General features: G+C 49.0%; 1 protein-coding gene across 2 annotated transcripts in view; it reads left to right on the top strand.

Moving 5' to 3' along the window:
- LOC138248844 (uncharacterized) overlaps positions 1–12,430 on the top strand; it is a 347,922-nt gene that overhangs the window by 317,776 nt on the left and 17,716 nt on the right. For both annotated transcript variants that reach the window (XM_069202796.1, XM_069202795.1), the window contains exons 15-16: positions 730–798; positions 2,224–2,295. In XM_069202796.1, the coding sequence (XP_069058897.1) occupies positions 730–798; positions 2,224–2,295 (141 nt within the window). The remainder of the gene's footprint in view (positions 1–729; positions 799–2,223; positions 2,296–12,430) is intronic.

Raw genomic sequence — 12,430 nt, 5'->3', positions numbered from 1 at the left:
GTAACCCATCAGTCCCTCCTGCAGGGGGCTCCGCCACAAGCGATCATTGCGTGCTTTTTGAACTATAAAGACCATGAGTGTGTTCTACGGGTGGCCAAGGTGACTGATCTACCCTATTTTGAAAATAAGAGGCTTTCCACTTATCCTGATTACACTAATAAGGTCCAAAACTTGTGGGAAAGCTTCCTGGATGTCAAGGGCAAACTCAGATCCATGGCCATTTGATACATGTTGTTATACTTTGACAGACTCCAGGTGATTTCGGGGGCAATTCTCACTTTTTTGATACACCGGATGATGTCTGGCGATAGATGGAGGTGTGTGACAAGGTGCCCAAAGATAAGGCCAATCCTTGACGCTTGAGCCCCTGTGGGTCTGGGGGAGCTTGCAGCCCAAGCTGAACGCAGTGTGATGCGAGAGCAGTGGAAAGGGCCCTGTAGTGGGCTAGTCCACGAAAACCCCCCATCTCTACTTCACTCCCTTCCCAAGGTCTCACAAGATCAAGAATGCTGGGTCCGGTGTATATTATGGCACTTTTCTTTATTATTTTTATAGGTTACCCTCCTTCAGGTACTCGGTTAAGTGTGCTCATAAGTCTTCTTTGTATCTCCGATCTTCCAGTCTTTTCCTTTTCGTTTTTCTTCTCTTTCTTAGTTATTCTATTCTTTCTTCTGTAATGCACTGTCTCTTTTCCATTTTTTAAATGGTCTCTGATTTGCTTTCCTTTAGATACTGCTCAGGATCCCTTGGGCAGCACTCCGGAGCGTGAGGAGGGAACAAAGGTTACAGAAACAGAAGGTAAGTCTGGGGTTTTATGCCTCATTTATACATATAAGGGTTAGGGTACATGAGGGGGAGTGAAATAACCATGCACTCTCTGTGATATGCCTATTGGTGGTTCTTCCCGGTGAATTTGTGTAAGTGCATATAATGACAACAAACAGTTCAAGAGTTAGTATCTCAACGTGTGTTTTGACTCGCAGGTAACTGGTTGAAGATACTCTCCTTGCTTTTCACTAAGGTTTATATTGTATTTCCTACCCACCTCCCCCTTTCCGTTCTTCTCTTTCCCCGCCCCGCCTCGGTATGCCTTGTGCAGCAGAAAGGTGCTCGAGCCCCGTATACGAGCACGTACCTGCTCCAGCCATTTCCCTCTGTGAACGTGGCAGGGTAACGGGTTCCAAAGTTTAAGTCTGCCGCTGCTGTCCTTCTTTGCTTATATCGGTGTGCGGCTCTCCAAGGTCTCCTGTCCATCTTCTTCTGCCATCTTTTGTCTCTCAGCCGCCTCCTTACGATCGCCGGTCTCCTCCTCCAGAATCCGGTGTTTGTTCCTCTCACTCCACTCGTATGCATCCTTTTCACCGCCCCTTCCCTTCCAACTCAACACCTTCCTTCTTCCTGTTTCGTCTCGATGTTTGGCCGTAATAGTACGATGCTCTCTATAGTGCCCCTGTGGCACTTCTCCATGGGCCCCAATCACGCAGGAGCCTCAAGGGTTCTAGTAACCCTGTTGCAGGCCCCCTCCCGGTGGAGGGTGACCCACGGAGATTGGTCATCCAGTTGAATAACACAATGGTGTTTGCTCCTACTGATGAGGTGTCTGCTTTAGAGGGCAGTTTACATTCTCATGTGAATGCAGTGGTGACTGAGGGTTCTGCTATTTATATGGCCCACCTCCTTGATTCCACATTGTATATTTTTTTTTCTTTGAAGGGGTGTGACCACAGAGCGTTTGCAAAACGTTTACAGGTCATGACGTATACTCATCCTAGCTGAATGTGAAAGGTGTTTCTGCTAATTATACAACTAAAGTTTGATACAGCAATTCATTCTGTAGTCTGGGAAGAGCCTTTCCACAGTAGTGATAGGCAATGGTTGGGGGCTGTAGGTTTCAACAGCGATTACTTTATTGGATTTGCAGCATATCTACAGAATATTTATCTGTTGTTTTACTGATTATCTGGGGTGGGGTAGGTGTCTGGGGTGATTTGATCATGTTATGGCATTGTTGTAACTACGTTCTTATTTGTTGGTACAGTGCGTATGGGGGTTTGACTTTATGGGGTGTAATAGCGGGCCAGGTGATCATAAGGACTCAGATGGTTGATTAAGTGAGAAACCGTGAGTTTATTTATAGTTCTTATAGTCTTTAGGTTTGCCAATAGTGTAGAGGGGGGGGGTGCTCCTTCCCATAGAGTGACTCTTCTCTCTCTCGTTTCCCAGGTCCCCTCTTGACCAACGAAGATGGTCTGCAGTACTCCCCAGCCGTACCGGAAAGAGTAATGAAAAAGGAAGGTAAGTCAGGGTTATAAAGGTTGACCGTCTTAGCTGGAGTAGATAGGAGGGCACAGAGAGAGAGAGAGAAGAGATATATATATATATATATATATATATATATATATATTTATATATATATATATATATATATATATATATGTTCGATGGCATGTGTAGCTGCAGATACACATGCTGTGCACATCCCGCCATCTGGTGTTGGGCTCGGAGTGTTACAAGTTGTTTTTCTTCGAAGAAGTCTTTTCGAGTCACGAGACCGAGGGACTCCTCCCATTTCGACTCCATTGCGCATGGGCGTCGACTCCATCGTAGATTGGTTTTTTTCCGCCATCGGGTTTGGACGTGTTCCTTTTCGCTCCGTGTTTCGGGTCGGAAAGTTAGTTAGAATCTCGGAAAAAACGTCGGTATTGTTTGCGTTCGGTATCGGGTTAGTTACAACAGATCGACACCGAATTTTGAAGAGCTCTGGTGGCCCTTCGTGTTTTTTTTCGATCCCCCGTCGGGGCCTGGTCAGCCCTGCCACATGTGACTTCAAGGCTGATGGAACGGACCCCATTCCGCTTCTGTCCAAAATGCCATAACAAGTATCCGTATACGGATCAGCATCTGGTCTGTAACTTGTGCTTGTCTCCGGAGCACAAGGAAGATACTTGTGAAGCCTGTCGAGCGTTTCGGTCGAGGAAGACATTAAGAGACCGAAGAGCCAGAAGACTGCAGATGGCGTTGACGCCGACAAGACAAGAGCGTTTCGAGGAGGAAGAGGAAGCTTTCTCTATCCACGAATCGGACTCGGAAGAGCTCGAAACCAAAGAAATGCCGAAAACCGTGAGTAAGACGTCGAAACATAAGACTCGCGAGAAGTCAACAAAAGCCCAGGGGACGCCACCGCCAACAGGCCATGGCTTAACCCAAAAATTAGGTGACCGACCCAAGGCACCGAAAAAGGGCACGCTTGTGTTGAAGTCATCCGACTCCGGTCGAGATACAGCCACACAGCAATCTCGGAGCCGAGACATCGGCTCAGAAAAATTTCGGCATCGGGACAGCGGCACCGAACAATTTCGGCACCGAGACACCACCACGCCGAAAATTAAAAAGGTTTCTTCGGAGCCTAAAAAGACGTCCGAAAAAGTTTCGGTTCCGAAACATCCAGCCTCGGAGCCGAAAACAGGTTCCTATACAGAGGAACAAGGATTGTCCTCCCAAATGCAAAAGCATGGATTTGGAGAGGAACTTGAAGCAGTAGAGCCAGACTATACTCAAAGAAGGCTCCACATTCAAGAAGACACAGGGAAGATAACCACTCTTCCCCCTATTAAAATTAAAAGAAAACTTGCCTTTCAAGAAAAGGACAAGCAGCCACAGGCAAAGGTAGCAAGGAAAACAACTCCACCAGCGTCTCCACCACTGTCAGTGCACACATCACCGGTAGCAACTCCTCCACTGATGCACTCCCCGACTCATACTACAATGAGTCAAGATGATCCCGATGCATGGGACCTGTACGATGCTCCAGTATCGGACAACAGCCCAGACTCGTACCCTGCCAGGCCGTCCCCACCTGAGGACAGTACATCTTACACACAGGTGGTCGCAAGGGCAGCTGCTTTCCATAACGTCACCTTGCATTCCGAACCAATTGAGGATGACTTTTTGTTTAACACGCTATCCTCCACTCATAGCCAATACCAAAGCCTACCTATGCTCCCAGGAATGCTAAAACATTCTAAACAAATCTTTCAGGATCCTGTTAAAGGCAGATGTAGAGATGTACACTGGGTAAGTGACATTTTCCATATCTCCCGGTGTGCAAGTAGTATTATATAAGAGTGAGTGTGCAAAGTCACCTCCTTGTACTTCACCCCGTTAACATCTCTTGTTTCACATGCTTTTTATAACACTTTAGTTGTAGGACATTTAATTTTCACCTGCCTTTCTTTTATTCCCCCTCGTCCCCTCCCTTCTCCCTCCAAGCCTCTCCCCTCGCTCCTCCTGTACCGTCCTCCTCCCCTCCCCTCCTTCTGTAACCCTCGCGCTTCCTAAGAATACTGTCCTTTAAAAAGGACCGTACCTTTGCTAGCCACGTCCCTCCTGGGTCGTGGCGGTCTGCTCGCGTCTCTCCGCTTTCTTCGGTTCCCCACTGCTCAGTTGCTTTCTTGGGAACCGCGTGGTTCTCGATCCTGCTGTCGTTGTTGTTCATCTTCCGTGCCTCGTCCTCGGTGCGTTTCTCAGTCCTCCTCTCTTCTTGTCTCCTCAGCGTCTTCTTCGTCCTCCGTGCGTTTTCTTCCGGGAAGTCCGTCCTCCTTTTCTGGTTTGTAGGGAACCCGGATATCCGGGTTCCCGCGGGAGGTTCCGGCGTCTCTGTTGCCTAGGCAACAGGGCAAGCCGTCTTCCTTGCCGCGAACGCTGCGCGGTAGACGCCGTTTGGAGGCGTCATGAGCCGGGTTCCCTGACAACCAGCTAAATGGGGGTTCTTTCATGGAGATCTCCAGCACAGCCAAGGGGAAGAGTGGGATGGTGGTTCCCATTTGGGGTAGGAGACACTTGAGCTGATGGTTGAACAATTGAAAGTGGTTACGTGGAATGTCAGAGGGCACAGAAATAGGATACATTGGTTTCTTCCCAGGCAACAGATACAGACGGCTTGTCTACAGGAAACACACTTGATGGGGGAAGAAACTCAGAAACTGGTGAACAATTATTCACCTCAAAGTACTCCTTCTATGCAAGAGGAGTAGCCATTTGAATGGCTTCATGGGTCCCCTTTAGGCACACATATAGTGAAGCAGATGTGGAGGGCCGATACCTGCTTCTGCAGGGTACACTGGATGGGAGGCCTCTAACAATCCTGCACCGAATACTGATGATTGCTTGTACTATGATAGAATGCAAGATTTGATGGAGGTTGCAGTGGATTCTCCCATTATTTGGGCTGGTGACTTCAGCTGTGTGTTGGATGAATACATCACCTGCGTAGGCACTAAGCCACAGATGGTGGGCTCCCTCACAGGGGTCATGAGCTGTTTGGTTCTCCTGGATGGATGGATGGAGGGCATTGCATTCGGAAGGGCGGGAATGCACATGTCAAACTAAAACACATGGTACATACAGCCCCCTATGTCGCTTCCTACTGTGAGAGCTAATCATTTAATAAATTACTGCAGTCACTCACCTGAGAAGATTCTTGTTGAGTCATGCTCTTGTATTTATGGCTCTCCACTGGGGACCAGAAAGGGGTTGGATGTGCTCTTTGCATATGCCACCTGACTTCCTCATGGATACAGTAGGTCATGAGGCACTGGCAATTTCCTTAACATATTTTTTTCTAGCTGAACTGGGGCACTCTGCAGCACAGAGCAATGAAATGGGAGACATTAAAGGCTGTCATGAGAGGAAAGTGTATAGGAACTGTAGGAAAATGGCTCCTTGGTGCAGTTAACCCCCACTTTCTGCCTGATATTGATGCTGACTTGACTGAGAGTGTTCTGGGGACCCTGCTAACCAGGCCCCACCACCAGTGTTCTTTCACTAAAAATGTACCATTGTTTCCACAATTGGCAGACCCCTGGCACACATATAAGTCCCTTGTAAAAGGTACCAGTGGTACCAAGGGCCGTGTGACCAGGGAAGGTCCTTAAGGGCTGCAGCATGTGTTATGCCACCCTAAGGGACCTCTCACCTAACACATGCACACTGCCATTGCAGATTGTGTGTGTTGGTGGGGAGAAAAAGCCAAAGTCGACATGGCATTCCCCTCAGGATGCCATGCACAAAAAATACTGCCTGTGGCATAGGTAAGTCACCCCTCTAGCAGCCCTTAAAGCCCTAAGGCAGGGTGCGCTATTCCACAGGTGAGGGCATAGCTGCATGAGCACTATGCCCCTACAGTGTCTAAGTCCATTCTTAGACATTGTAAGTACAGTGTGGCCATATTAAGTATATGAGCTGGGAGTTTGTCAAAACAAACTCCACAGTCCATAATGGCTACATTGAACACTGGGAAGTTTGGTATCAAACTTCTCAGCACAATAAACCCACACTGATGCCAGTGCTGGATTTATTAAAAAATGCACTCTTAGAGATGCCCCCTGTATTTTACCAAATCCTTCAGTGCACGACTGACTGGTCTGTGCCAGCCTGCCACTGAAAGATGTGTTTATGACCCCCTGGGGTGAGAGCCTTTGTGCTCTCTGGGGCCAGAAACAAAGCCTACACTGGGTGGAGGTGCTTCACACCTCCCCCCCCGCAGGAACTGTAACACCAAGCAGTGAGCCTCAAAGGCTCAGGCTTTGTGTTACAATGCCCCAGGGCACTCCAGCTAGTGGGGATGCCCGCCCCCTAGACACAGCCCCCACTTTTGGCAGCAAGTTCGGGGAGATAATGAGAAAAACAAGGAGGAGTCACACCCTCAGCCAGGACCACCCCTAAGGTGACCAGAGCTGAGGTGACCCCCTCCTTGGAAAATCCTCCATCTTGTTTTGGAGGATTTTAGCCCAATAGGGATAGGGATGTGCTCAGTACCAGGGGGGTGTAGCCACCCTCAGGGACAGTAGCCATTAGCTACTTCCGTGTGACCCTAATACACTCCTAAATTCAGTATTTAGGGACGACCCTGAACCTAGGATTTTAGATTCCTGATGACCTACCAAGAAGGACAGCCAGGCTGAAAACCCCTGCAGAGAAGAAGGAAGATGACAACTGCTTTGGCCCCAGCCCTACCGGCCTGTCTCCAACTTCAAAGAACCTGCACCAGTGACGCATCCTGCGGGCCCAGCGACCTTTGCCGGCTCAGAGGACTGCCCTGCAACCACAAAGTATCAAGAACTCCCATGGACAGTGGACCTGTCCAACCAAGCAAGAACAAACCATCTTTCAAGGGACTCTCACCTCACTCCAGTAGCGTGAGTCCCCACTACTCTGCACCCAACGCCCCTGGCCCGTGTCCAGAGAAACCAACGAGCCAGAGAGGATCCCCAGGCGACTCGGACGATGTGTCCACCCTGGGCTAACCTAACAGCACCCCCACAACGACGCCTGCAGAGGGAACCCCGAGGACCCCCCCTTGACCGCGACTGCCCGGGGCAAAGAAATCCGACGCCTGGAAGAAACACTGCCCCACAGCCCCCAGGCCCGTAAAGAACCGACCACCGGTGCAGCAGTGACCAGCAGGCGGCCCTCACCCTTGCCCAGTCGGTGGCTGGCCCAAGAAACCGCCCTGTGCCCTGCCTGTAATGTCTGAGTGACCCCAGGGTCCCTCCATTGAATCCTATTACAAACCCGGCGCCCTGTTTGCCCACTGCACCTGCCCGCCCCTGTGCCGCTGAGGGTGTGTTTTTGTGCCTACTTGGGCCCCCCCAGTACTCTACTAAAACCAGCCAGAATTCAACCCTTCAGACCCCTCTGTATGCCCCCAAGCTCGTATGGCTCCACTTTAGGTCTTGCCATCATAAGTCCATATTTCCTCATCCAGGGAATTAGAAGGATTTTCGACTGTGAGGTATAATGCCCCAATATTGACTCCATGCAGTCCATATTTTGTAATGTTTGAGTGGGCAACCTCTGGACTTATAGACAAGAATCTTCAAGCTCATATACCGATCCATCCCAAGTTCACTGCTCCAAGGATGGAGGGTCCCTCCCTTCCCAGGCCCTGGTTATATCTAATTTTGCTACCACCAGACACAGCCACAACAAGGTCCTGCAATATCTGTCAGCATCTAGCCTCCTGTAGCATGAAGGAGAACCACTTGGGATCCCGGGGTAATACCCACGCCAGCACAAGTTCCAGGAAGGGGAACACCCCCTCCCAGAAGGGAGCCAGTCCCTCACACCACTAAACCATATGGATAAAGTCATCCCGTTCCGATTGGCAGTGCAGACAGGTCAGTGTATCCACTCGTGCCATCTTATAGAGATGCTCCCGGGTATAGTGGACCCTGTGTAAGTATTTCCACTGTATTAGGTGGAAGGCGTAACTGCGAGGCAATCGCCACCTTACGGGGGAGGCGCAAGCTTCCCTCCAGCCATGGTCAGTCAGTTTCCCTAAGTCACCTGCCCAGATTTCTCTCAGCTTCTCAAAGGAGTCTGGTATATTAACCATTAGGGATCTATACACCCACGAAATTTTGTGATTAGGTATTTCTTCGATGAAGATTTTAACCTCAACTGGGCTATTATCCGGTATATCCGGGAGCCTCTTGATGTAGTGCATACGGGTGTGCTTAGGTGCAAATAGCAGAATTGCGAATGGTGTAGGTTGTATTCTGCCTGCAGCTCCAAGAAGGATTTGATTGAGGAACCTGACAGGACATCCCCCAACTTGGAGATGCCTATGGTGTTCCTAGGCTTGAATCCCTCTAGGGTCTTAACTTCTAGGATCCGGATCCCATACCATAACAGGGTTTACTTCGTCAAGCATCCCGCCCACCCAAGGGTCCTATGGGTCTCCCTCCAAAGTCAGAGTGTCACTTTTGTGGCTGCAGGCAGGTTGTCTGGAGGAGGCCTTTTCCCCCCCAACCAGCAGGTGCAGGGGGATCTCCTGCATTGCCCACCGCTCTGTGGCAAAAGCAGGATCTGCAGTGGTATTGAACCACCATTAATTTATGACAATGAAATGGGATGTCTGGTAGTAGGAGTGTAGATCCAGAGTCGCAATGCCTCTGTTGTAACATTTGGACAGGACAACCCTCGGAATGTGGTGCTGCCACAGGAACTCCTGTAGCAGAAAATCCAGTCTCTTGAAGACTGAGGTCGAGAGCGGAAACAGGTAATAATGCAGCTGGTATAGCATATGGGGCAAAATTAGCATTTTATAAATGGCTGTTCCCCCTCACCCCCCCAAAGATGGACAGCAGCAGTGTCATCCAAAAAATAAGATCCAGGTGAGGCTTGAGGTTGTAGTGTCAAGTCTGGAGGGGGACGGGGGGACATCGGTCACATACATTCCCAAGTAGTGAAAACCCTTTTGGCAAATGCGTATGCTACAGCTCCATCAAGCCCCGATGGAGGGCACAGCAGTGGGTATACCGAGGATTCGGCTTTATTGATAGTAGGCCTCAAAATAGTCCAGAAAATCCCCCAAATCTGAAGGACACAGGGTCCGGAGTCATGGGGGTCATCCAGGAAAATGAGAATGTCATCAACGGACAGTGCGCCCATATCTGAGATCCCCAGCGCCAACTCCAGGCCCCTCACCAGGGCATCTACCCTTAACCATCCCACTGGGGCTCGATCGCTATAGCAAACAATAAAGGGGATAAAGGGCATCCCTGCCCCGTCCCGATATACAGTGGGAATTGAGCAGACGGCGCACCTCCCATCCTCACGCTTGCCTGGAGGTCGATATATAATACTCCGATCCGGGTGGAAGAGCACATCGATCTCTGCTCTCTCGCTCGAACCATGTAAATGCATTTTGTGCATCGTCCCTAATATTTGCTGAATCACATTCAATTTATCCAGAAGGGGGTCCTCAGATTGGACCCTGATCTGGGTAGGCCATTGCTAGCATCACTGCACTAGCTTCTGATTAAGGAGAGGATTACTTTCAAGGTTCAGTGCACAGGTCAACAGTCTATTTAGGGTTGTACACTTGTCTTCATCCAGAATAGGCACCATTCTTATTTTGCAATCAGATCACTAGGCCACCATTTGGAACTCTCTTTCTGTGGCCCTCAGTTCTGTCACTAATCTAGCCAGTTTTTATAAATCATTCATTATCTGTTTTTGTAACAGCTTTCAAAAAGAGCATTTGCTCCCTCTGATGAATCTAGATCCAGGTCTATGAAACCCTAATAGGTGCTTTTGTGCTCTGCAAGTATAAAATGAAACCATTATATAAACAATTTATACTGTATTTTCATCAATAATTGTCTAATCTCCCAACATTTTAAATGATAAGCTATACTTCCGTTATTGTAGTCTGGGCTTTGCATCATATATGATATCAGATGCTATTTTCTGTTTCGTTTCTCATTTTGGCATTAGTTACAATTCATACAACCTAAGGCAGATCTTTTGAATTTGCGCTACAAATTGTTAATCACCCAGGTTCATCATCCCACACATTTCAGCTTTTGATATCCTGAGACATAGTTCTCCTACGAGTTATGCAGCTCTACCTTCAGGAGAAAGCATCTAACCAGAAATAGATTACTTATGGAATTTTCCACAACAACTGCATTCTGGTTGGCGGCTTTGGCCATTGTTTGACTTCAAATACATTGTCATATTTAAGCATAATGATAAGCCAAGTAGACCTCTGTTCCAAATCTCGGTTAATACTTATTTCCTGACAAGCCATTCAGTTCAAGAGAAGCCTCTCCTTGTCATGGTTAAGCTGGTCTCGCCTCCTGCTGTATAATGTGTTCTTTCCTGCTAATGACTAGCTTCATAGCAGAGTTTGCTTTGATCTATCTTCCAGCCTCTAATACCATAGCATGCCCCATCTTCACCCTCCAGATGTAGACTAAGGTCCTCATTATGAGTCTGGCGGTCTAGTGATTAAGGGCCAGATGTACCAAAGGATTTTACCCATTCTGTGTCTATGGGAAAAAGCTTTCGTACATATGGCCCTTAGTCACTAGACTGCAAGGCTCGCGGATCGGCGGACGGACAGCTGCCAATGCGCCAGTCTGACCGCCACATTACAACCCTGGTGGTCGGGCCGCGAGTGAACCGCCAGCTCCGCCAGGCAGTAGGTGGCGGTCTCAATCCGCTAAGGCAGCGCTGCAAGCAGCGGTGCCCTGGGGATTGCGACCTCATTCTCTGCCAGCCATTTCAGGGCGGTAGAACCGCGATGAGAAGGCTGGCAGAGAACGGGTGCAGGGAGCCCAAGGGGGGGGCCCTGCACTACCAATGCACTTGGCATAGGCAGTGCAGGGCCCCCCCTGGCCAGCACCATTGCAATGGTCACTGTCTACTTGGCAGACTGTGAACATTGTGAGGGGGCTGGTACACCCTGCAGCCCAGAGCATTGCCGCCGGTTCGATTACGAGCCGGAAACAATGCTGTAGGATGTTTCCTGCTAGGCCAGCAGGCGGCAATTCAGGTTTCCACCCGCTGACCTAGCAGGAAACTCTTAATAGGCCTGGCGGGGAGGTAGCCAGGATGGCGGCAACCTACCCCTCGGAAGATCGGCGGATGGTCAAAACCGTCTGCCAAACTCATAATAAGGCACTAAGACTTGCTGCACTTTGCCTACATGGCCAAAAAGGAGGGCTTTTCAGTGGTATCCAGGCAGCCTAACTAAGTGGTCTAACAATGAAGGCTGATTTCCTTGTTCAGATCCTAACATTTCATCTTGAGCTGCCTTGACCCCAGGCTCACAGTGACCCTCCCACAGGAGTCTCATGAGATTTCATTGTGGCAGGATACATACAGGAGCATTAGAATCAAGGATACTGAATTTGCTTTTCATCCATACAAGTAATCAGAATGCCACCACTGCCACTGTTGTGATTTGAGTACTCCTTTAGCATCAGACCTATCTTGGCTCTTGGCACCCTCTCACTGGCTACAAGTGCTCTCTCTCAGTGAACTGGTAAACCAGGATTTGCTTGCCTGTTGGTTAACTGATGGTAGGAAACTTTGTAAGGACATCTATTATCTGCTGCTGAAAACTAACACTTCTGAACATGATCCTTGGTTGTCTGAAATGTATTTTAGCTGTTGCTAGAAGCGTTGATTGTCACGAGAGAACTGACTCCATTTTTAGGGTCGAGCCTGCGTTGCATGGGTATCGCAGCGTGACGCTTTTGTATTTAGAAAAGGGCTCGGAGCCCTGTCAACTTCACGTCAGTGTTTTTTATTGGTTCGTGGGCTTGCCTAATAAAATCTGCTTGCTTTCATTAGTGGAAGGCATGCATAAGTCATGCCTTTTCCGGTGGCTAGACCCCCTCGAGCGCAGCGACCAAGTACAGAAAACATGCGAGGCTCGCTGTTTTCCATCGGGCTCGTGGACTTATTTTTCTCTAATTTACGAGCGCGATCTCGCTTGGCAGAAGTCGAGCGCTTTACATAGTTAATTTCACTTTTTTGGGTTATGTACATAAATGCACTTTTGCCCGATAGGTGAAGAGTCGGGTTAGGAGTTTACAACGCGATCAGCTCTAACATGAGCAAACGCGAGACCCGT

This window comes from Pleurodeles waltl, chromosome 8, assembly GCF_031143425.1.
Source record: "Pleurodeles waltl isolate 20211129_DDA chromosome 8, aPleWal1.hap1.20221129, whole genome shotgun sequence".
Classification (NCBI taxonomy): domain Eukaryota; kingdom Metazoa; phylum Chordata; class Amphibia; order Caudata; family Salamandridae; genus Pleurodeles; species Pleurodeles waltl.
The sequence above is the reverse complement of the archived record's forward strand: the minus strand, read 5'-3'. Positions and strand labels throughout refer to the sequence as shown.